Source organism: Echiichthys vipera (assembly GCF_963691815.1).
Source record: "Echiichthys vipera genome assembly, chromosome: 11".
NCBI classification, from domain to species: Eukaryota; Metazoa; Chordata; class Actinopteri; order Perciformes; family Trachinidae; genus Echiichthys; species Echiichthys vipera.
The window spans coordinates 14,048,966-14,074,854 of record NC_139836.1 but is presented as its reverse complement, the minus strand read 5'-3'; the positions used below and the strand labels follow the sequence as shown (position 1 = coordinate 14,074,854).

The following is a 25,889-nucleotide window of genomic DNA, read 5'->3' as shown; positions in this document are numbered from 1 at the left end:
ACTTGGAAAGGAGAAGCCTTCCACTGAACAGGCTCCTCTGTTTGCTGATGTTATGCTTGGAATGTAGTAGAGCAGTTTCAAGCACTTTATTCAAAATCCAAGCACTTTTCAAGGACTTCCAGCACCCGTACGAACCCAGAAACTACCAGCGTGCTGCAGATACCGTATATATGACATTCAGCAGCAATGGTAATACCCATAGACATATATACATGTTTATATGTCTGAGCCTGAAAAATCACAGGAGTACGTGTCCTCTCCAAGAGTGGCGCTGTAGCGTGTGTACTGGCCCTTTAACTCTGACGTTTCAGTTTTCCTCCACGTTGGCCGCACATGCGCAGAGAGCGCGGTCACCTGCTGGATATCAGAAGCGAACAAGGAAGTCTCGTCCTGAGGAGGACTGGATGTCAGGCTAAACTAAATTAATTTTCACTGCACAGTAATCGTCTGCCCGCCAGGCCTTAGCCACGTCGGCGTGACAAGATGTTTAAAAAACTTAAGCAGCGGATAAACGAGGAGCAGTCCCCGCAGAGGAATGCGCAGTCACCACAGCAGCAGGCCCAGGTCGGTTGTTGTGTTGCTGGGAGCTAACTAAAGCTATCTGTTTACATTGCTGAGCTGTCAGCTAAGGACGATAGCTGACATATCTCCTTGAAATCGCCTAATGCTGTCTACTTTTGTTTACATGTTCTCTCAGTTGGCCCTGTTGTTTTCTTCTCAACGTTAGCACAATGCTAAGTCAGTTAACCTAGTTTCTGCGAGTAAGAGTAAGGTGCGTTCAAGAAAGCTTGTAACTACTATATCTCGCCGTACCAGGTATAAAAAAACAGCATCGAACCGTGAATATGACACTATCCATGAATCTTATAATCGAAACCGAGACGGTTTGGGCGTGTCTGTCTGATGTTGCTGGCATTTTCTGTAAGTGGGTGTCAGCTGGCAGCTTTAATAAATCCTGTCTGTGACGAACGCTCCATTACAAACCCAGCTTCAAAGCTGCTTCATCTCGGGGTTAACGGTAGTGTGCAGTGTGCTGATTGGGTTCACGATCCTGCTGGTCAGGTTCAACCTGTCCTTATTTACCACTGCAGTCTGTCAATGTTTTGCATATGTTGACTTTACTTTATATTATGCAAATGTTCAGGTTCATACATGTGTTTTGGAGTTCAACTAGAGTATCTTTACATGCTTTAATGTTCAAAAACATGATTTTTTCTTCTCTTTCATAAGTTCTGTCAGAATAAACCTGTATTATGTCTAAAACAGGTGTCTCAAACTGATCCAGTAAAGGGCCCCTCTGGCTGCAGTTTTAGCAAGAACACACCTGACTAGACTTATTCAACCAACTTCAAAGTTTGATTTGTTGGATCAGGTGTGTTCTTGCTTGGTTGGAATGAAAACCTGCAGCCACAGCTGCCCTTTCCTGCAGCAGTTTGAGACACCTGGTCTAAAACACAACGCTTTAACGCCTGTCTCTTTAAGCCCCCGCAAAAGTCCAGTCTGCTCTGATTGGTTAGCATTACTTGGACCTTTGCAATTGAACCCCTCGGCATCTCTGCAGTGTCATTGCAGACAAGGAATCACTATAACCAATCTTTTGTGATTGTGTCAATTTGCTTTTGATGTAAAAAAATAAAAATAAAATAAAATAAAATCTATCTATCCAGTTATAATGTATATATCCTTAAAGCGACTTGGCCCTTGTGTGGAGCAACTTCGGTTTGTTACTTAGTGATTGTTTGTGTTTGCTGTTCATCACACCCGTTGTCTTGCTGTAAAACCAAAAACTGATTGGAATCAAAGGTGAAGATTGACAAACAGTGGGGTGTAATGACTAGAAAAGTTAGATTAGATTGTATGTCAGGGAACAAAAAGACTTAACAAGAGCATTGTTTGTGTTTAACTTAGAGAGAGGGATGCTGTGTTTTTGATGCAACCGCTATTTTCTGTATTTTAACAGATGGGCAGTGGAGACCGGCGCAGCAGTCACACACCCCCGTTGCATCATGATGGGTCGCCCGTCCCCAGTGACAGAGAGGTGAGCGTGGGGTCAGCCTCTGATAGATATATGTGTAATACCTCAAACTGCAGCCTGCGGAAGTGTCATGTTCTCTCCCCAGCTTATATCCTAATTTTCAATATAGAGTAATGTTTCTGTCAGTCATGTGTTTTGTTACGCTTAATGTCCCCTCAATAACAAACCAGTCCCTTTTTTGACTGCTGTGCCAAGTAAAAGCAAATCAGTGACCGAGTAGTGCTTTCAGTTTTCAAAGAGAGGAGGCTACACATTTTCAATACCCATCATCTACTCAAATAATCTTGTACCAGGTGGATCATAATTTGTCAATATGATAAAAGATGAATATTACTACTCTTATTCCCTAAGTATGTTTCCTGAATCGAAGCTCTTTGAATTATTTCATGCAACAGATGGCAGTCTGTCACCACAGGGTCCGTCTGATCTTAAGAGAACACACGATCCAGGATGATAGTGTGATAACTGATGTTGTTTATTATCATTTACGGGTATGATCTGTTAAGTTTATCCTCCATTTAACCGTCAAGTCGATATTTAGATAAAATTCAACGCATTTGCTTATCTTTAAGAGCACTTGGCCAATTATTTGAATGTGGTCTTTTGTCAAAAAGCTTTATAACATAAATTGAATCTCATACATACATACATACATACATACAATAGCTAATGACACAACATCAGTATTTTTCCTTTTAAAAGATATGCTCATTTAGAGACATTAGTGGTGGAGAGCAGACCATATTTCATCATGAGTATGAATAATTGATGCATCCTCCTCTCAGTGGTTTTCTTTCTCTGATGATTTGTTGCAATGTTTCCCCTCAGTGGATATGGGCAAGTTTAGGCAAGATGCCTTTGATTCATTAAACACAGGTAGACCATCAAAAGACGTACTGACCATGACTTTAAGACTGATGATGATGATGCAACACCTGGCCAATACGTCTATCTTTGAGGTTAGGTATGGATGTTTACGGTTTTGGCTGTTTGATCTTTAGATTTAACGAAGATGGGCTCAATTACTCATTCATTACGAGTTTTCTACATTTCAACACTGCAGACTCCAAAACTGGAATAATGAGAGTGCCCCTTTTGCTCAGGTTTTTAGTCCTCTACTTTCTAACTTATCCTTTTGGAGGCACATATGTGTTGTAGTAACTCGGGCCCATGTGCACTCAACGTAGAAGCTTCTGATCATTGCAGCATCTTTTTTTTCCACCTCACAAATCTTTTAACACTTTGACATCTCTGAAAGTGTTTATTTGCTAATTGGCGGCGGTTTTAGCCAATTTTTTGACAACATTGTAATTTTAAGACTACATGCAGAGATGTCAAACTGTCATTCATAACATTAATGCGTGTTGATTGAGTGTTTCACTTTCCCACTTTACTTATTTTTCTTCCTATTCTGTGTAGTCTCTCTCTCTCTCTCTCTCTCTCTCTCTCTCTCTCTCTCTCTCTCTCTCTCTCTCTCTCTCTCTCTCTCTCTCTCTCTCTCTTCTCTTTCTCTCTCTTTCTCTCTCTCTCTCTCTCTCTCTCTCTCTCTCTCTCTCTCTCTCTCTCTCTCTCTCTCTCTCTCTCTCTCTTTCTCTCCATCCATCTCAGCCTCTCGTGACCAGCCTTGTTTGGGCAGTCTGGCTAGACACCCCCTTCAACGCTATTTCACACTCATGGTGTTGTTTTTCTCATTGCTCTCTGTGTTCCTCTCCTTTCCCCCACCTTTCGTCCCGTTACTGCACTGACGGGGTCAGATGCTGGCCGGGATGATAGCAGAGCCCGCTTTTCTCTCTGAGTATACTATCTTTGCTCTGGACCATTCAAAACGACCCCAAACGGCCCAGGTAGCCAGTGTGGTGAGTTTGTCCTCACTTCCTGTCTCTTCCTCCTCATCTTTCTCCTCCTCCTCCTCCTGCTCTTGCCCTGTTCCTTCCTCCCGTTTCCGTGCCTTTGGGGAATCGGTAGAGTACTGTGGCCCAAGTAGGGACAGCTTGTTCCCTGCTCTCTGTCTCCTGTTTCCTTTGGATTTAGATACAAGAAGGCATCTCATTTGTAGGCTAACCTGCATCTAATGGGAGTTATGGTTTACACTGGGATAGAAGCTTGTGTGCTTTCCGCCGTATGTTGTTTTTTATTGTCCTACCTTTCAGTTCTTCTTCTGTCACAGAATTGAATATTGTCTTTAGGTATCCTTTAGTTGTTTGCCCTACAGACCCTCAACACCCTGTTATGTTGCCTGATGGCCTTTGTCCCTTCTCCCCACTAGTCTGTTTATTTGGAGAGTTGCCATTTTCATTTCACAAACATGGGCAAGGCTCTTTTAGCAGTTAAAACTTATAATTGTTTGTAACTTTTCCAAATAAACAAACAGACCAGAGCACTTTTTGTAGATGCGCCCGTGGAGCTAAAAAACTAGATGATGTGTGTTCATATGTGGAGGCAGTAAAAACAGTAGAGGAAAACGATATGTGAAATGCACACCGTAAAATCATTTTGCTAACATTTTGTATCTCTGTTTAAATGTCTAAGATAAATGTGATGTTATGTGAAATGTTTGTCTGATTAAAAATGGATATTTGTGTTTTGACTATTACCTAACTACATGTTTAAAGGGAGTTTATTCTTGTAATGTACATCTATTTCAAAACTCTACTTTCAAATGCTGATTTAGGTGGTTTATATTTAGCACTGTTATTTCTGTCCAATGATATGAGTATTTTATATTAGCATTATAAAATTTATTCTGATTATGAGCAACTTCTGTTGGGGACAGTGGTAACAACCTCACCAGAAAGTGCATACCTGTTTAAATGGGTAAACTAATGTTTGAGTCTTTTAAATCTTTATTGTATCTAGGCTAAGTATACTAAAAGGTTAGCTTAGCAGTTTTTCCTCTGTTGTTCCTTTGTTGTACTTTGTCAGTAATAGACTTTAGAGATCAGTTAATTATTGCCCTACAGTCTAGAGAACTTTAATATGTTGCGGCTACATTGTCGTTTCTCACCACAAATATCTTAAACCCAGCCATTCTATCTTTGTAACTTTCCATTTACATCTCATTCAGATGTGATCAAAATGTCCTCACAAAATAATAATTGCTCAGTCCAGTGACTGTAGTCCCATCAAACTATCTCATCGTTGGTGTTTGCATTTTATTTCGAGGGGAACAAACTTGTTTTGCCAGCTGCGTTTGTCGTTTGACGAGAGCTGTATCCAAGGAATCTTTCTGTCTCTTGGAATTATGTTTGTGTGGTATCAGATCATAGGTCGAAGTCTTATTTCTACTGTGAGTGACATTTTGGACTTTGAATCAAGTCAGTCATTTGTTTTCTGTGAGAATTGGAAATTGGAAGTGTTTCGATGTGCAGTTAAGAAACACAGTAGAGGCATTCAAGTCTTGGTTTGTGACAAGCATCTGTATGGGATGTCACCCATGGTAAAGTAGTAAAATAAGGCATTAAGTATTGTATATAGGTTTTTTAAATGCTGTCCTTTATTCCAGTCAGAATGAAGTCAGCAATAAAGTATTGGCTTGTTTAAAAAATGAATAAATAAATATCAATATAAGTTTACCCTTCTAGATAGATGGCATCACTGAATGAAACAACTGTCCCTATACACAGCAAAACGTAAACCCATGTAATCATTTGGTTTCAAACCTCACCATCCCCCATTTAAAAACTGAAGAAAACTGCAATGACCATTCCTGCATAGTAAGCTAAAATAGATCCTTGAAGTGACCACCATCTCATTAATTATTTTCCCATAAAAGAGAACAGAACATAAATGTTGAATGGTTTGCACTGTAATCAAGAGGAAGGAGTAGCCTGGAGCTGAACAAGGGAGGAGAACCTGCTTCTAACAAGTCAACTAAACCAACTAAGCTGCTTAATGTTCGCTTACTTCAATATGACTCTCTTGTGCTCTTTTAATACAGCTGCACACGGCACTGCAAAGCATCTTTAATTCAAATACCAGCTCTCTGTTTCGACTTTTAACTGTTTGTTCTGACCTCATGGCTGTTTTGTAGTCTAGTTTTAACCCTTTTTCTTTAAATTGTACAGTAGAGATGCCTTCTTTTATGTATTTAACCCCTCTGTTTTTTCCAAGTTGCATGAGGGTACCCATTGCCCCTGCATTGCTCCCAGCAATACTAATATTGCTCCCTCCAGAGTAATCAGGGAGAGCCACGATGGGTGTGGATGACTAACTGATCCAGGTCCACTGGCACACGTTTCCTTTTGCTCATAATGTCTTTTTACCTGCAGAGCACCCCTAAAGGGCCGACAAGATCTCCCAGAGGTAGCATCAATGGGGATGGAAGTGCTTCTCCTCATGTGCGTTTATTCTCCTACCTCCTCTTTGATCTTGGTAAATGCTGTAATGCTGCTGCCCAGCTTTTTTATGCAAATGTGTTAATCCTCCCAACAGAGAGAGGAGACGCAGTCATTTGCCCAGAAATTGCAGTTAAAAGTTCCCTCAATGGAGTCGTTGATTCGTGGTGGTGCCAGTCGGGCAGAAAACTTGTTCCGCTCTCCCTCTAAAGAAAATCTGGTCCGAAGCTCATCGCGGGACTCCCTGACAGCTTTGGGAGAAAATGAGGGCGCTCCTACATATGATCCCTCTTCAGATATTGAGAGTGAGGCAGAGGAGCCCCCAGGAAGCGCAGAGACCCTTTCTAAAGAGCAGTTGTTGCACCGACTGCTTCGAGTAGAGAGGAGCCTGGGGACGTACAGGGGGAAGTACTCAGAGGTGAGAGTCACACAGAGATTGGGTCCCAGAAAATACAAATGTGTGTGAGTTGAGTGTATCGACATAGAAGTGTATAATCATAGTTACTTGACGTATCCTCGTTCATGATTTTCTCCTTCATTCTTTCCGTTTCTTCCCTTTTGACTTATCTCATCTTAAACATACAGCTGGTTACTGCGTACCGTACAGTGCAACGAGATAAAGAAAAAACACAGGTAATTTCTTCTAACTGCCTGCTATATTTTTTTAAGGGTTTCCTCAACAGATGTAGAAAATATGTAGAATCCTGAACTAATAATTTTTGGTCTCCTTGCCCTTAGGTCATCCTCAGTCAGAGTCAAGACAAAGCTCTCCGCAGGATAGGGGAGCTGCGGGAGGTATGGTGGTGTTGAATGAATGTTGTCTTGTCTCTCTAGTATCTGTCTTCCTTTTTGATTAAATATTTACACGTTAGTGAACATATTGAATGATCTCTAGGAGCTTCAAATGGACCAACAGGCCAAGAAACACCTACAGGATGAGTTTGATGCCGCGCTGGAAGAGAAAGACCAGATGATCACTGTACTCCAAACACAGGTGAGTGTTTGTGGATATGTTTTTTTTTCACGTGAGGTAAAGTTTGCAGTTTAAGATTTACAAACAAGTAAAGAATGCCTCAAAGAAGGGCAGAATTTTAGTTGTACAATACTTAAAAAAGGTCAAATTTGACTTTGAAAAAGTAAAACAACCATAATTACAAAACTATTTTGATTTGTGTGTGGAATCAAACCAATGATACAATTTTTGATTGTCACTGGATCAACAAATGGTCATGTGCTCATAAACAGTAGACATGATTAGACTTTTTTCTCCTTCTAACAGGTTGCTCTGTTGAAGAAACGAGCCAAGGGGGTCTCTGGTGGCGCAGTGCCACCTGAGGGTGACGTCCCTCAATCAGAAGGTGCAGATTCAGACTTAACCTCTTTCACACAGAGTCCTTTGAAGGAGAAAGGAGGAGAGCCTGAAATCACTGAGGGTAAACAAAGTCTTCATGTGCGGTTGTGTTTTGGTCAAAGCGAAAAATAAATAAAAGAAAAAGTTAATGTATGAGAAGGATTTCTATTAAGGTGTAATGTTTAACCAGTGCATTTTATTTTCTGGGCAGGAGAGGGCAACAGTGATCCTACCAAACTCATGGAGGCTTTGCAGAAGAGAGTGACGAGACAGGAAAACCTGCTGCAGAAGTGCAAAGAAGTGATGCGAACACACAAGGAGCGCAGCGCCCAGCTGGGCAGTGAGAATGAAACTTTGCAGGAGCAACTGCAGGAGAGACTGCAGGAGCTGGAGAAGATGAAGGTGGCTAACTCGTGTTTAACGGCAATGATACTGGAGTGTCAACCATGGCCATTCTTTAATAACAGGCCATTTTTCCATCAAACTGGTTGATACTGTTGTAGATAATATCAGCTTGACAGCCACTCACTAGATACTGATGTAGCGGTAAACTGTAATCATGAAGAGGTTTGATTAAAATGAGGCTGGGCTGAGTTCCTGCAAATGACTGAACAGTGTGTTTAGGGTAATTAATTTTATGCTGCAAAATGCCCGCTCCGGTCTTCACGGTCTACTGATAATGCAACTCAATCATCTCAGCGACAAAATTCTCTGGCAGAGCTCCAGGACAAAGGGTTCATGTCATGTCAGCGTGACACGACATGAACCGCTGTTTTTCACCGATTTCCAAACATTATGCTTCATCGGTATGATCGGCTTGTTTAGCTTGTCCACAGTCGTTTTGATGTTTCACAGCTTCCGATAACAAACGCGTGTTGATACAAAGACACTGTGATAATAGACAGCGTGTCATTTTTTGCCCATAACTTTTGTGTTGAATCTACAGTCTGTTTTGGGAATAGGGCCTTTCCTGTGTCAGGAAAAGCATAGGTTAACAGGCGTTTAGCCCTCTTAAGCAGCTTGAAGGCATCCTGGAACTGCCGGGCTGCACTGTGCTCATCCCCTGCTACAGACAAACATCCCATAAAACAAACCATCTGTCTACGATTCCAGACCTTGTTATATTTACAGTCTGGGCGACACTGTATTTGCACGCTGTATTGTCTTTTTTTGTTCTAAAGTTTGCTCTATGATTTTTTTGGACACCAAGATACTGTTAACCCAAAGCATGTGTAGACATTAATGATTTGATGAAACAACAGAGAATTACAGTCAGCCCAGCATTTCCTGTTTAGTAACCACTGGTTACACAGCGGTGCCACAGAGACACAGCTACTACATGCCGCTGCTTCCAAACTGGGCTGTAATTTGGGTTGACTTGTTGGTTTAGCTGGGCTTGTGTACACTCTCTGCTTGTTTTGCTTGTGGGTGAGGCATCCTCGGGGGGGCAGAAAACCTCTCGTTTTGAAGTTATCTGACCGAAGCATATGCAGAATATGAGTCCAAAAATCTGAAAAATGTCCCTGTGTAAAGTATACGGATTCCTCATTGGTCCTTCTGTCAACTGTTTTTGTGTTTACAGGAACTGCACACAACAGAAAAGACTAAGTTGATCACTCAGCTGCGCGACGCCAAGAACCTCATTGAACAGCTGGAGCAGGACAAGGTGACTGAGGAGGGTTTTTTTTCTAGGCTTTAGTGACATCGTGATTGACGGTTAGAGATTCAGACGTGACATGTTTTTTTTTTTTTTTACTCTGCCATGGAGTAAAGAGGTCAGACACCTTGAAGTCCCATATTGTTTCTCTTAACCTTTGACCCCAGCTCTGCAGGATGGACAGCAGCTCATAAGTGTGAGGAATGCTGAATGCCCTTAAAGTCAAAAACAATTATAGATACTTGAGCTTGAGTTAGGGGGTAAAATAAAGATAGTACTGCTCAAATAAACATCAATTTTAGTGTCACTTCATATGCCCAGACCATACATTTCAGTGATTTCCTTTTACGGGTTGCTGGCTTTCAGGGAATGGTCATTGCAGAGACAAAGCGCCAGATGCACGAGACACTGGAAATGAAAGAAGAGGAGGTCGCACAGCTACGCTCCAGGCTCCAGCAGGCTACTGCCCAGAAAGAAGAAATGCAGGAACAAAAAGAAAAGGCCGAGAGATCAGGTGAGTGTAATGCACTCCTGTGTATGTGTAAAAGTATTTTCTAGATATGTTAACGATGTGTTTTTTTTTGTTTTTTTCCAAGCATTTGAAGAACTGGAACGAGCGCTGGCTGTAGCTCAGAGGACGGAGGAGGCCCGGAAACAGCTGCAGGTTCAGCTGGAGGAGCAGGTGAAAGACATTGAGAGGGCCAGTGAGGAAGAGAGGAAGAGTCTGCAGCAGCAGCTCACACGAGTCAAACAGGAGGTCGTCACCATCATGAAGGTCAGGAAGTGACGTCCGCTGCACACACACACACTGTGCATTTGTTTTCATTTTGAAGAAGTCATTAGTAAATTAATATTACTTACATTGCCCTATGAGTTGGCAAATTTGGTTGTGTTTCTTTGAATGTGACACATGAAAATGACATGTTATAATCCCTTGAAAAGTGAAAAAGTAGTAACATTGACTCACTGATTAGTGTTCACATTAGAAAAAGAATAGGGAACAGCAACTAGCTTTTATAACTAGCAATAATGCCAAGTTTAAATATTCCACTACTACAGATATTAGGTTATTATTCACTTTTAATTCACTTTGTTGTCTTGTTGAGTGTCAATGACAGCGCAACAAACACTATACAAATACTATCTGTAAAACATTTATTCTCATTAACATCATCAGAAATCCTCAGAGGAAACGGTGGCCAATATGGAAAAACTCCACAGTGAAGCTTTGGCTGCTAAAGAAGAAGAGATGAGTGCCAGAATCAACAAAGCGGTGGTATGCGCCAAAGGTTTTTCATTCGATTATGCGCAGCAGGTTTTTGATCCGATTAATTTCACAACATAAACAAGTTAGATAAAATGGAAAAACGATCACTTTTCAGTTTTGACGTGACATGCTTTGTTGCTTGTGTATTTAGGAGCAATGCAAAGAGGAGTTTGCCCAGTTAGGCAATGAGCGGGAACAGCAATCCTCTCTGGCTCTGGAGGATGTAGAGTTACAGAAGACAGCTCTGAGGACTGAAGCTGATAACAAGGTTAAAGAGATACAGTTGGAGCTGGAAGCTGCAAGAACTGTGAGTTTTTCTGTTTGTTTTTCCAGCTGTTTTTTGAAAGAATGTAGTTACTGGTACTTGGTTATAAAGTATTTAGAAGTATTTAAAAAAACATGTAACAATTTAAAAACAAAACAAGAATAACAATAAAATGATCATGACACATATAACAAACTCTCAATATACAAATTCACATAAACAACAATATATTCCAGTTAATATTGGACCTGACTGAAATCTTTGATGAAATCTTTGATGAAATCTGCGTTCATTTCCATATTTATTTATGAACAAAAAATGTATTTATACTATCTGATTCATGTATTTAGTTATTTGACAAACTCTAGGCAAAACAGAGACACACAATGCAAACTAACATACAAACACGTGTACTACAAAGCTTAATACATTTGGTTACATTGTACAATGTGTTGCAAAATATAATTTTAATATATCAATAAATTGACAAAAAAATGATTTAATCTGAAACAGGATGTTTTACAGAAATACACACATACGGACGCTACCCTTCCTTGCCCATAAAGCTTTGAATATTTATAAAAACTGTACTGATTCAGTGCCACTGATAAAATATATATATATATATATATATATATATATATATATATATATATATATCTTAATTATTAGTTGTTTGTTTTTATAGTTGTCTCAGAAACAATTTACTACAGTTACTTTACAGAGTAATCTAAAAACCGTCATGTATGTGATTGCAGAGAGTATTGGAGCTGGAGAGCTCTCTGGAGAAGATCTCACAAGATGGATCAAGTCTGTCCCATGAACTTTCTCGTAAGTTGGAGGAGCTGAAGGAGAAACACAGAGAGCAGATCTCCGCATTAGAGGAAAAGCACCAGGAGCAGCTGGAAAAGCACAAGGGCACCCTAACCCAGAAGAATGATGATGCTACTCTCGAGGAGCTCAAGGAAAAACACAGAGCTGAAGTGGAGACCCTTCTGAAAGATAAAGAATTGCAGTTCCAAGCACACGTTGAAGACATGAACCAGAAAACTTTGGAGAAACTGGATGCAAAGCAGGCAGAGCTAGAGGCCGTTTCCGCTGAACTTTCTGAGGCTCTGAAGAGTAAACAGCTTCTGGAGGAGAAGGTGGTGGCAGCTGCAGATGCTCATGGTTTAGCTCTACAGGAACACGAGGAGAGGTTTCAAGATCACGTGGAAAAGCACAATGTAGAGCTCGCAAATATCAAACAGGAGCACGAGCAGTCACTTGGAGGAATAGAGAAATCTCTGAAGGAGGAACTTAATGGGTTAAGGATTATTCTGGAGGAAAAGGAAAAGGAGATTAAAGAACACATCCTGAGAGAAAAAACACTTCAAGAGGAATCACATTCCACTGTACAAGAACTAAATGTCAAGGTTAAGGAATTGGACGAGCTGCAGCAATGTTTATCCCAATCCCAGCTGGAAAGCGGGAGCCTAAAGGAATCTAATGCGCAGTTAAAAAAGATGTCAAAGGAGCTTAATAAGTGTAAGAAGGATTTGACAGATTTGGAGCATCAGTTGGAAGTGGCTAAGAATGATTTGCATCAAAAAGAGAAGTCGCTCCAAGAACTAGAGCACCAATTACAACAGACCAAAAAAGAGCTCTCAGAGCAGGAGAAGTCATTCACTGCAGAACTGAACGCTAAGCAGGAAGAACACACTCGTCTCAAGAAACAGCTGGATGAGGAAAAAGCTGCCCATGAGAAGAAGTTGAAAAACACTATAGCTGAGATGGAAGCTAAGCTGAAAACACAGGAAACAAAAATGGAAAAGTTTAAAAACAAGGCCAAAGAAATGCACGAGAGTTATAAGAAAAAGCTTCAGCAGAATGAAGAAAGCATGAAGAAGGAGCTCGCAAAAAAGGAGAAAGAGCTTCAACAGACAGAGCAGCAAGTTCAAGAGAAGATTGTTGAGATATCCCAAAAAAGTTCCCAAGGCCTGAGCAGCGCAATGTCAGAGCTGCAGGCCAACCATAAGGAAGAATTGGAGAAGCTACATGACACCTATAAGCATGAGACTGAGGAGCTGGAGCATCGTTGGCAGGAGAAGTTAAAACAGCAGGAGGAAGAATTAACAGAGAAACAGTCACACATGCTACAGGAGAAGGCTCAGGAGCTGGAGGAAATGTCTCAGCAACTCGGCCGAGGCAAAGAGGAGAACGAGCAAGCGTTGTGCGAAATAAAGGATTTAAAGGAGGACCTGGCGATCCGAGAAACCACTGTGCAGAAGCTGCAAGAAGAGCTTAACGAAGCAGCGGTTAAGCTTGAAAGTTTGTCTCAGAGTGAAACGTTGCTCAAAGAGCAAATGGAGTCGGTGGAGAGGAACCTTAACCAGGCACTGAATGAGAGGAACTCCCTCCAAGACAAGCTTAACACGACCAATGAAGAGCACAGAGAGAAGTTAAAGAACTTGTCAGGAAAACTGAAGGAAAAGGAGAAGCAGCGTAAAGCACTGGAAGGTTCCAGATGTAAGGAAAGTGAGGAAACTGCCACTCAGTTACAAGCCAAGGAAGCAGAGTTCCAGCAGCAGTTAATTGTGATCAGAAACCAAATGGAGCATTACTATAAGGAGGTTCAGGCTAAAGTGGAGTGTGGATCTAATGAACTCTGTCAAAGAGTTGAATGTAGGTTGAAAGAGCTGAAAGACAGACTGCTCTGTAGTCAGAAAAAGGTAGTGAATCTCAAAAACACTATCCTCACTAAAGCAGATCGAATTTGCACTTTAGAGGAGAGTCTCCGCCAGCAGACGGAGGAGAACAAGAATCTATGCATTTCCTTAGAACAGATGTCTGCTCAGGTAAATGCTCATACAGAGCACATCGAAGCCTTAACACATGAGAAGGAGAATCATTGTCAGTCTATTAGTGAGAAAGCTCTGAAAACTGAGGAGCTGAGCGAAGCAAACAGACTCCTATCAGAAAGTATGAAAGCAAACGAGTTGCGCGTTAGTAACTTGGAAAGCATCATCAGTGACTTGAAAAATCAGCTGATAAGTAGCGTAACAGAGAAGGATGAAGCCATAAGTCAACTGAACCAGCAGTATAAAGAGGAGAGACAGCAGGCTGCTGCTCAAACAGAGGAGACCATTGAGAGATTAGAGCAGGAGAGAAAGTCTGCTTTAGATCAGACAGATGCACTCAGGAACAGTCTGTCTGAGTATGAGAAGAAGACAGGGACACAGTTCACCCAGAACGCCAACACTATTGCATCTCTGCAGACCAGGCTCGATGAGCTGGAGCGAGAAATCTATGAAAAGAACGAAGCCCTGCAAAGGCTGACGGCAAGTATCGACAATCAGTCCATCAGCAAGTCTGAGATGGACCAGGCTTTGAGCGAGAAGGAGCAGAAGGTCAGCGGACTGACTTCCGAGCTGGAGAGTTGCATTAGTCGATTCGGCGAGCTCCAGGAGCAGTTAGCCTTAAAGACAAACGAGTGCGAACAGCTCACAGCCGAACTCAAGCAGCAACACAGCGTCCGCGAGAATGAAAAGAGGGAGTTGGTGGAGCAGCTGGAGCAGACCCAGATGCAGTGCACTCAGAATGGTAATTTGGAGCAGGAGATGGCCGAAAAACTTGACTCCCTCGAGGGAGACATACAAAAGTATAAACACAAGCTTGAAAGTCAAAGGGAGGAATTTGAAAGGATGAAAGACGAGATTATCAAGAGCAAAGAGGAGAGTCTGAAGGCGGCCGAAGAGAAGTTATCCGCGGAGAGCTCTCGGAAAGTGTCGGAACTGAAGAAGAAAGCCGAGCAGAAAATCGGTCAGATTAAAAAACAGCTTACCTTGCAGCTCGAGGAAAAAGAGCAGGCGATAAAGGCTCTTCAGATAAAACTGGAGGAAGTCAAGAGCAGTGAAACGTCCGGCAAACACCACACGGAAACTTTAGAGGAGAAAACAAAAACACTTGAGGAAGCTCTCGTCAGGCTTAAGGAAGAGCAGGAGCAACAACTCGAGCAGATTGTGTGTAACGAGAGGCTCGAGAAAGAAAAGTCTTTAGAGGAATTGAAAAGCTTGTACGAAGAGAAGCTATCGTCATTTCAGAGAGATGCAGCGCAGCAAGGGGAGCTCAAAGAAACTGAATCAGCGCTACGCGAAGTGGAGGCAAAGCTAAAAGAAGTGGAAGAGCAGAATGGAAACCTTCTTGCAGAAATAAATTGCCTGAAAGAAGAAATGTGCGAGAAGGATGCCCGGCTTGATGAACAGCAGGCAACTATTAAGCAAGTTCAAAATCCATTAGGACCTGAGGCTGGGACAAAGGTGGAATGTAGCATCGTACAGCAAACCAAGAGCGCGATGCAAACCGAGATGGAAAACCATTCTCCGATGCAAGGAGTGGACGGCGATTCTCTGGAGTCTCTCAGGAGCAGTCTGAGTCGGGTGAAGAACGAGAAAGAGAAAATCCACAAAGACTTTGCCAGGCTACAGAAGGACTTCCGTATACTGAGGAAGGAGCACGAACAGGACCTAGAATACATGAAGAAAGACTTGGTAGACGAGAACGAGAAAAAGCTGAAGTAAGTGGATAATGGTAATTTTTTTAAAAATGAAAATGAAACGAATCTCCATTTACAGATAAGAGGATGCAACAGATTTCTTATCTTTAAATATTTAAACACATGCTCGTGATGTCCATAGTATCTAATTACATTTCCTTTACTATCTGTTTCCGATAGAGCTGAGTTGGAAGATGTGGAGATGAAGCACAATTCTGCAATCAAGCAGTTAATGCGGGAGTTCAACACGCAGATGGCTTTGAAAGAGAGGGAGCTCGAAGCAGCAGTGAAAGAGGCCATCGGTGAGGCGGGAGAAAATGATTCATGAAGTTAAACTGATTTACAGCTGGGTTGTGAAGCATGGGAAAGTCGGAGATAGAGATTATTCTTTCTTGTAGTGGTGAAATCATCTGTTGGGCCATCAATAACTGCTTTAAAATGGAAAAGTGAATATGATCGACATGTACAGCAGTAGGGTGGAATAACTACATGGGAACAGGAAGCGTCTTGACACTGGGTGGAACACAATTAAGGGATCATTAAATTTGGAAACCGTGCGTTCTGAATGGCCATTTCCATGTTTCCTCTATAGTTAAATCATGTAAGATTGGATGTTGACTGAGCGTTTCGTAATATTGGTTATTTTTTCTTCTTACGCTTTACCTCAACACAGGGAAGGCCCAAGAAGTAGAGACGGAGCTCATCACTAGTCATCGTGAAGAAGCCGGTCAGCTGAGGAAAGTGATTGGCCAGAAGGAGGACGATTTGCACAGAACTGTTAAGAAATATGAAGAGGTTTTACAGGTACTCTAAAAAAAAACTTTTTTCCTAAAGTAGGGTTTACCATGGAAAGGAAATTAACCCCACCCACCATTTGGAAGCTATCACTGCACTAGATGGTAGCTGCCTCCCCTCAGTCTAAAGCAGTGGCACAGACCGAGGGGTGTTTTTATGTTTTTTTATAAGTTTAGCTTAAAGTTTCTATATTGTAAACAGTGACATTTCTATGTCTTTCTTTTATTATAAAGCAGGTGGAGGTGATATAGAAATACTATGAGAGAATGCTCAATCCAAAGAGAAATCAATAGTACCATAAAATGTCACAACTGTACTATACATATAGGTAGAATGTGCCACTACAGTGCCGCTGCAATAAAGGTGCAGAGGGTACAGATGTAGAAAACGAGGACCAATCAGAGCAGACTAGGCTATTTCAGTAGGGGGACTGAAAGAGACAGGAGTGAATGTAGTTATGGGTAGGGGAGGTTGTAGGCTTGTGAGAAAGGGAAGGTTTTTAGACGGGATTTAAATGTTGTGAGTGATGGAGAGTCGCGGATGGGCTGGGGGAGAGAGTTCCACAACATGTGGATGTACACTCACCGGCCACTTTATTAGGTGCACCTGTCCAACTGCTTAACGCAAATTTCTAATCAGCCAATCACATGGCAGAAGCTCAATGCATTTAGGCATGTAGACATGGTCAAGACGATTTGCTGCAGTTCAAACTGAGCATCGGAAGAAAGGTGATTTAAGTGACTTTGAACGTGGCATGGTTGTTGATGCCAGAGGTGATTTAAGTGACTTTGAACGTGGCATGGTTGTTGATGCCAGACGGGCTGGTCTGAGTATTTCAGAAACTGCTGATCTACTGGGATTTTCACACACAACCATCTCTAGGGTTTACAGAGAATGCTCCCAAAAAGAGAAAAGATCCAGTGAGCGACAGTTCTGTGGGCGCAAATGCCTTGTTGATGCCAGAGGTCAGAGGAGAATGGTTACCTGGTTGGAGCTGATAGAAACTCAAATATCCACTGGTTACAACAGAGGAATGCAGGAGAGCATCTGTGAACACACATCACCACCTACTTTCTAGCAGATAGGTAACAGCAGCAGAAGACCACACTGACACTTTATTAAGCACCAGGTGCACCTAATAAAGTGGCCAGTGAGTGTATATTTTTAGATCAAATCACAACGTACCCCTCCCCCCTCCCTGGATGAACCACTGGTCTCTTACAAGGTGAATTAATCATCAATGGACGCCTGCCGAATTATATATATATATTTGGAAACCTGTCAAGTGATCACTTAATAACAGTCTGGTTAAAGAAATTCTCCTTCACTGTCTCCAGACATAATTAAGGGTGGGATGTCTGAAATAAGGCAGTGACTGATTTGACCAACATAGTTTAGTTCTGATTCTGAGAGGAAACGTAAGAAATGACTCAGTCACTCACTTTTTTTCTCCCTGTCAGAGTCGAGAGGAGGAGATGGGAGACCGAGTGTGGCAGGTTCAGAAAGAACTGGAAGAGTTGCAAGCAAAGGTCCATGACACTACTGAGGTACAAACATTTCTGACCTACTGTACATATTCAACAGGTCAAACATCTGCGATTTGTGTCGCAACTGGTTGATGTATTGGGAACATTTCTTCAGTTTACACAGATGTAGAAAATCCTACCTGCAGCCATTCAAATCCATTATATATGTGAGTGGAGGTTTAGATCAAATTCATACAGTGATTCTGTTGAAACCATCAGCCAGTATGAAGTCACTTCACAATGGCTGTGTGCAATAACAATGGGATCCTCTGGGTAAACGCCGTCTGATGGAAGCATTACTAGTTTTGAAGGACAACCTAAACCAGACACATTTCTGTGTCCATACCATGAGACTTTATTATCTGAAAGTTCATGTCTAGGTTAACAGCCTTTACAGTTATGGGTTATCTTTTCCGTTGTCTTTTTTGTAATTGAAGGATTCCGCCAAAGAGCTCAGGGACAATTTGCTCACATACTTTGCTCTGATCAGTCTCTCGCTGCAGTCGTGTGGCTGGTCTCCAAAGTGTGCCGGATGCTGTGAAGCTCGTTTGAATCACTCAGGAATGTTCCCCTCGGAAAACAGAGATTGCGAGGCAGCAGCCAGCCTCAATCCCTGTTCTCAATTATCATCATACGAGGTGATTCTAGGCCTTAGATTTATACTACAGCAATACTCACAGGCAAGATGTGCACACTGGAAAGGGGCCAGATTGGACAAAAGTGCTCCAGGGAGAAGTTTTACCCAGGTGTTGAGGTGCCATGAGACCCCCGCGCGGATTCTTCTACCTTTACACCGTGTCCAGATGCACACAAACATAAAAAGAATTATGCTGCTCTCTCTACTGCATTTTTCCCTGGTGAGGTAATAACTTTATGGGTGGATTGTATGGGCTCATGCTCAGGGAGGCCTTTCCTTACTACGGGCCTCACAAACCATTCTTCACTTAGACAGTGGGTCAACGTGTCTCTCCATAGAGACAGCAGCAACACTCTTTCACAAGTCCGGTTTAGACTTTCTGTAAAAAGACTTAAAGTTATAATCCGTAAGATTTTCATCTAATTAATTGTTAAGTTACTATCTATCAAAGAGTGAGTTAAAACAATGGTGATTGATCATAAGACCAACTAATGAAAACGCTTGTATTTGTTGCTCTTCCCAGAAATACATTCAAGTGTATGTGGTGTCATTTCTGCGCAAAATTGAAATGCAGCGCTCTGTTAGTGACGCTTTTTACGTCAGGCAGCAGAAGTGTATACTGAAGTGTTTAAAATCGGGAACTTCCAACTTCTGAGTCAGGCTCGCTCTAATGTGTCTGACCGGCGCAGGTCCAATTTTTATTAGGGCTGACTCACAATGGACAAACAGACTAGAGAAAGAAGACCGTTCAATTCAAAAGAAAAAGAAACAAAAACTAATCGCTAAAGTGAAGAAGGGCAAATAATCAAGAAGCATAGCGGCCGCAAACGTGACAAGATAGAGGGCTCTGAAAGAGACAAAAGAGGCTGAGGAAAGGAACTCTGGGAGATGAGGACCGATAGAGGGTCGCCTGTAATTACATCTTACCGCCAAAGAGGCCACCAGAAACAACGTATCTCAGATCTTACGGATTATAGCTTTAACTGGCCGTGAAAAGTCCTTTAATTGCACTGTGCAATTGAAAGAGAAGGCATAAGGTTATTCTGTATTTTTATTGTCAGTTTTTGTATACCACAACTATATGTGAGTTATGGTATATGAGATATGAGTAATGTATATATTAGTATCTTTATTGTTACTACACATGTATCTCCTTCATTCTATTTTAATATGCAGTATCTTCCCCTTTTTTTCTTTGTGTGTGCACAGATGAGCTCAGAAGAACTACAGGTATGTTTGCTGGCTCCACTATCACTGGTTTTACTGTTCCTAGGATATCATTCCAGCCCATTTCCACTGTAAAAACATTATTTGATCAAGAAAACATGCATAATTGATAGACACATACTGTGCATTTGCATTACTTGTTCCATCATACACCTTCCAATTCTCACTGACTTTTACGGCCCTGTCCTCCTCCACCTCAGGCTCACCTGGCTGAGAAGACGACTCTGCTGAGCGAGGCTCGGTTGAAGGAGCAGGGCTTTGTGGAGAGAGTGAGTGTTGGGGCCTGTGTGTGCTCTTCGCAGGGACAAGTGAACTGCAGATCCCATGCAGCGTATTCCCAGGATTCTGTGGCCTCCAGCAAGAGAAGCTACTGCTCTCCTGCTGCATCAACTTTATTACAAAGCGCATCTGTTTACATTTGGTTTAACCCTATAAACAATCACAGCAACGCCTCCCACAGTTTTCTCCCACACATCGTCATTCTCACAAACTCAAAATGCTGTGCTTATGTTTCATGCAACAATTAGGCTAATGTATAGAATTAACCCTACTGGGGTCAAACAGCTTTTTTTTTAAAGTTATTAATCTGTGCATGCGTGTGTGTTTCTCCACGGCAGATTCACTCGCTTGAGGACAAGATTAAATGTTTCCACCGAACCACAGTTGTGACTCATCTCGGGAGCACATTCAAAGGTAATATTAACACCAGGAATCACTTAGTTCTGCTTCTTGAGCCAGTTTCCCTTTAACAAAGATGCCATGCAATATGCTTAAACACAGTGCAATACCATGGGAAACATACACACACACACACACACACACACACCTTTAGGGACTCATTACAGAACAATATTCTGACTGCTTGTCCTATCTAAAGTTTTAAAGATATGTTCTTGTATTACAGAAGCAAATCCTAAAACCATGGCTGTGTCCTATTATATCTCACACTTATCTTAACTCTATCCAAGGTTCTCTCATGTCGCTAGCTAGCTGGCTAATCCTACAAACAACAGCTTGTACCTGCAGGAAAGCGTTATAGAGTGCCAACAGCAAATATAAATGTTTTAAAGAAATCCTTTGGCAAACAGTATATAAAAGCTTAGTGGAGGTTGTCCTAACCTTCAACATGACCATGTGGTATGGAAACCTCAACATCCAAAGGAAGAACAACCTACAGAGGATAGGAAACATGGCTTCACAAATTATAGGGAGGCCACCAAGACACCTACACAGTGTGAGGAACAAAGTAGAAATAAAGATGTTAAAATCATTAGAACTTCTACCGTTATAGAGTGCCAACAGCAAATAGAAATGTTTAAAAGAAATCCTTTGGCCCTAATGCTGGGACACTATTAAATGGCACTAAATTCACAGGACACAATAATAATAATGATATAGAGCAGTGGTTCTCAAATTTTGTACATTACGTACCAACTCAGCAAATATCAGGCTCTCTCAGTACCACCACTAAGACCAATGTTAAAATTCAGTAGCGTAGGCCGACACTATTCAGCTACAGACAGGAAGGTTTATTCCTGATCAGAAGATCATTTATTGCGGACCTTTCTGCAGCCACAGCCACGCTGTATGAAAGGGCAGCATCAAACCTGAGATGTCAGTGTTTTCAAACCGATCATTTTACCTCTGCTCACTATATTGCCATCACGGTTTCGCTCGTAACTCATGAGCATAACTACGTAGCAGGCTGATATTGAAACAAAAATATCACAGGAAATACCCAACATATTTAAAATTACCATGGATCTAAGTTAAGTATTTTCTTAGTATTATATTAATTTAGTAATTAATGTTTCCTTTTTTATTTTGGAGAGTCCTTCAAGTACCACCAGAGAGGGCTTGAGTACCACCAGTGGTGCAAGTACCACAGTTTGAGAACCAGTGATATAGAGGGATGCACGTTCTTTTTGGGACAGCAAGCACACCTTCTTTTTTATTTATTTATTTTAAGTCATTTATTTATGTCCTTCTATATGAAATGTTGTGTCCAAACTGTTTGTTTTATGTGTGAATATTGTGTTTTTAATGTCTGGTCTATTTTTGTATTCTTGTGGCGGAACTGAAGGCAAATTTTCACACTGTGGAAAATAAAGTATTCGTATTCGTAACCCTAACCCGGACGAAGAACGTCGATCAGATTCAAATTCAAAATTCATTTGGACAGTTGATATTTCCCTATTAATCCATGTTCTGGGAAATTTAAAGCTTCATCATACGGTTTGAGTAGCCTTTCGATCATTATATTTTACATGTGTTCATGTTCTCTCTTCACTGATGAAATGCAGATTCTGAGTAGTGTGTGTGGGTGTGTTGTCTGGTTTGCTTGTGAGGGCATTTTAGCCAACTAAGCATGATTTTAGGCTTATTGGTTAAGACGAGAACTGCGGTTATAATTAGGGTATGGTTAAGGTTAGAGTAAGGGTTAGGGTTAGACATATAATCTTTGTGGTAAGGTTAGGGAAAGCCTCTGGGTGCTGACTGTATGTCAATGCAGTAACCCCAAGTGCATCATAAACTTAACATTGTGTGCGTGTGCGTGCATCTGTGTGCGCGTGCGTGCGAGAGAGATGGGGGAGATTAAGTGAATTTGACCCTCTTCTTAGAGCTTCCCTGCTGGTTTAATAAAGAGAATCTGCTGTCAGAAGGGGGGGCGGCGGTGAGGAAGCCATCGTTGGATTTAATGGGTTTAGCAGATTTTGGTCTTGACGTTTCCCACACAGGACCCTGCAGCACAAACACCTACAATACACATACTTTATCCAACCTGTACCTACTCAGTACTATAACAGTACTTATTAGTGAAAGCGTCTTCCATGTATTATGAATTTGTCGTGACTGCTTCAATCCCAGAGCTTTAGTTTCAGATAAAAGGGTCGATCGGAGGGCTGTTTATATATGGTTTCACGTGGAATGGGATGGTCAGCTCCGCTGGGGCAACACAAGGTCAGGAGGACAAAGGCTGAAGGATTTATTGGTGACCCATTACTTCACACAAGAGATCAAAGAGTTGTTTGGACTTCTCTATCACCTTTTCCTGTCCTCTTAATTGCACGGCCTTCCTTGGTGCATGCAGGGACATTTAGCCTCGTCGGAATGATTATTCCAGATAAGCTGAGCAAGTGGGTGTTGTTCCATATTAGAGACCTGATGGGGATTTTTCAGTGGTAGAAGCAGAAGTCTTAAGTGTAACCAGCTCTATCCGTGCTATATGGTTCCCCTCTTCATAGTTATAGCTTTGGGCTTAGATGTAAAACGTTCGTCCTCCGACTCTTGTGGTATTAATGTGCTCATGCTGAGCCATGCCATTTTTGTTTTCTTGTGCTTATAGTCAGTGCTTAATTTAAAGCCATACCTGTGTAGAAAGTGGCTCTGTTTATGGTTACTAACAAACATGATGCAAGAAACATTTATAATGTTTTAAGAAGGGCATCCAGGTTTAGAACTCATAGCAATGTTTTATTTATTTTACTGTTTTCAAGCAGAAAGCAGTCTCTTGAGATATATTACTTCTTTTGCCAGATAATCCTGGTCCCATTAAAAACAGCATTCACACATAGCAAAGTAATAGAAGCTGAGGGGCATAAATTGCTGTTATTGCTTTTTTTCCCCCCACAGAACCTGTATATAACAGCAGCGAACCTACTGAGATGGAGTACCTGAGGAAGGTGTTGTTTGAATACATGATGGGACGGGAAACAAAAGTATGCTTTTTATGTTATTATAGTATTATTATTTAGAAACATTGCTCATATGCTTACATTTTCTATTGTTTTAGTTCCTATTTTCTAATATTTCTGAATGTGAGATATCTAATACCTGTCTATCTTGATAAATGGTTGGTTGACACTGGCAGAAGTGAGCCCACGGGCCCTTTTGTATTGCTCGTGGTGATTTAATAAATGCACTCTCAGCCAGTCACAATCACTGCTCTTATAGCTCTGAAACTGTGCCAATTACAGTTGTTGCATGGATGGCGCCGAGTGATACGATGTGAACAATGTGTTCATTCGTCCACTTATGATAGAATTAAATCATCAAAAAAAAGTTTGATGAAGCTGTTCATTAGATCATAATTCTACTGTTTTAAAATGGTTAGATCATATTTTAGAATGTGACCGCAGGTTTGCAATGCATTTCATTTTTATTTATTAATTATTTTTTTTCTAATGATACTGGAGAATCAGAGAGTCCATCCCGTTTTTTTCTTTTAGCGGGATTCCCACTGACATCCGTCCGCCACAGAAAACACGGCATCGTTAAGGATGCCATGTAAAAGTCAAGTTGCGTTCAGTCTTCTTAGGTAAAATTAACAGTGATGTCCGTAATTAACCGTGCTGTTGACATGGTCCTAAAGTCAGCGGGATTTTCCCAGCTGCTCAGCAAACAGTTAGTCTTTATGGCAACATGGCAGACCTCCCCAGTGTGGAGGATGTCCCCCAGGCTGCCTGCTAGCACATGCATCTTGCATGACGCAGATTTGCCATTTAAGACATACTGGCCTTTTTTAGTGTTATTCGAGCGGTTTGGTTTCCTACACAGCAGCCCTGTTTCTGATTATCCTTGGGTTTATGGGGAAATGCATGCACCCTAGCAGATAGGCCTGCATTTAAAAAAAAAAAAAATGTTGTCGTCTTTTTAGGCTTGAACAAGCTCAATTTGTTTGGGTTGTGCTGTTTGTGAAAGTGATATTGAAAATGTGTACTAGCAACATAGATATAAAAACATTTTTTTATAAGAAAAAAGCTGTTTCATAAGGTTTTTTTATATCTATTTATTTGCTGTCCATCCACAGACGATGGCCAAAGTGATTACTTCCATGCTGAAGTTTTCTCCAGACCAAGCGCAAAAGGTTTTGGATAAAGAAGACTCAAAAGCAGTTGTAAGCATCTACAGATGTTACCTGTTGAGGACACTTTCACAAGCTCATATACATGTTACATATGACATATGACAATTCTTCATTGTCGATTGCACAATTAATTGACTTCATTTCATATTTGTCCCTCCACAGCCCTGGTTACGATGAGCGTGTGAATGATTCAGGTATTTATGGATGAAAATCTGCTGCTGCTGCTGAAGGGGAAGACTACCATGGATTTGATAAAGCCCTTTTCTCTGCATTTGTCATTTAATGTGTGTGTGTGTGCGTGTTTGAGAACACACTTGGGAAGAAGTATGTGCGTGTGTGTGTTTCTGTGTGTGTGCAGAATGCGTGAATAAATCAGTAATATACGGTATGAGGGAATTAATTATTATGCCAGAAACACAAATCTTCCATAAATCTAGTTTTACTCCCAAGTGAAGTTTGTTAATTTATGTTTTAGATAAAGTAAAATGTTTCCTTTTTATTTTAGAATGTGTTCATACAGATTGGCTTTGTGCAATAAATGATATCATTATCACGTACTGATGCTGACAGGTCAGTTGATTTATGGGTTTCTGTGTCGTGCTGTTGTCTGAATCACTTCCTCTGTAAAACTGTAAACAACCCTTTTAACTGTGCACTTGCACCACATAAAGATATACTGGCCTCTGGACCTTGTTTGTTTAACACAGCTTTTGTATGCTTTATATTTTGTCACTACACTGATATAGAGACACACAAACACAGACTGTAAATTGTACTATGATAATTAAAACTAGAGGGCACTATATGACTTGCTATACATTTTCAGACTAAAATAAAATTGTATTTACAGAACACCTTTTGTCTAGTTTTTTTCCTTTTAATTATACAGTATCTTGAATCCAATAGCTTATCTTGTTACCTGCTTCTACATTGTTCCGCCTGTTTAGCAGAGGATAAAGTATGATAACATCCTGTTGAAAGAGACGTGTGCAATGCAGACATCCCAAGAAATCTGGACTTTAACGATCCTGTATGTAAAAGGTCACATAGTTGAGCTAGGTTAACCTTTGACCTTTATTGCTTTCCTCCTCAACAAATAGGAGTTTCCCATATAAAGTACACAAACGCATGTATTAGACCAAACATCATTTAATAGGAATCGGAATAAACTTTTTTTGGTCAAGTATGCTCACACGAGGAATTCAACTTGAAACGTAAACATTTCGCTCGCCTGTCAAATTATTAATTATAAATATAAGGCCTTAAAAGTCATTTAGTATATTTACATTTTAATTTGTGACGCCTTAATTGCCTCAAACTCTAATTTCATTTATCCATCTTTAAATTTCTAATAATGTTGAACCTACCTCTGCGTGGGACCACATTTGTCTGCA

The 25,889-nt window shown here is 41.1% G+C and overlaps 1 protein-coding gene across 2 annotated transcripts; it reads left to right on the top strand.

Annotated features, from left to right (window-relative positions):
• Window positions 1-362: 362 nt before the first annotated feature.
• golga4 (golgin A4) lies at window positions 363-25,314 on the top strand. Of its 2 annotated transcripts, XM_083922962.1 has the most exons (25): window positions 363-564; window positions 1,961-2,038; window positions 3,790-3,891; window positions 6,304-6,372; window positions 6,467-6,787; window positions 6,955-7,002; window positions 7,108-7,164; window positions 7,265-7,363; window positions 7,649-7,802; window positions 7,932-8,122; window positions 9,303-9,386; window positions 9,744-9,891; window positions 9,974-10,152; window positions 10,555-10,653; window positions 10,796-10,951; window positions 11,668-15,464; window positions 15,624-15,745; window positions 16,117-16,247; window positions 17,699-17,785; window positions 19,611-19,631; window positions 19,829-19,897; window positions 20,246-20,321; window positions 23,262-23,347; window positions 24,439-24,525; window positions 24,658-25,314. In XM_083922962.1, the coding sequence occupies exons 1-25, from the start codon at window positions 484-486 to the stop codon at window positions 24,670-24,672; spliced, it is 6,357 nt and encodes a 2,118-aa protein (XP_083779088.1). In that variant the 5' UTR covers window positions 363-483; the 3' UTR covers window positions 24,673-25,314. The 2 variants fall into 2 exon arrangements, with proteins under 2 accessions (XP_083779088.1, XP_083779089.1); XM_083922963.1 differs by lacking the exon at window positions 3,790-3,891.
• The last annotated feature ends 575 nt before the right edge of the window (window positions 25,315-25,889 follow it).

What these genes read in the sequence shown, in the direction of transcription:
- golga4 (XM_083922962.1), top strand. Translation starts at nt 484, where the DNA reads ATGTTTAAAAAACTTAAGCAGCGGATAAACGAGGAGCAGTCCCCGCAG. An exon ending in TCACTGTACTCCAAACACAG is followed by an intron (nt 7,364 to 7,648) that starts GTGAGTGTTTGT and finishes TCCTTCTAACAG; the next exon opens with GTTGCTCTGTTGAAGAAACG. An exon ending in AGCAGGGCTTTGTGGAGAGA is followed by an intron (nt 19,898 to 20,245) that starts GTGAGTGTTGGG and finishes TCTCCACGGCAG; the next exon opens with ATTCACTCGCTTGAGGACAA.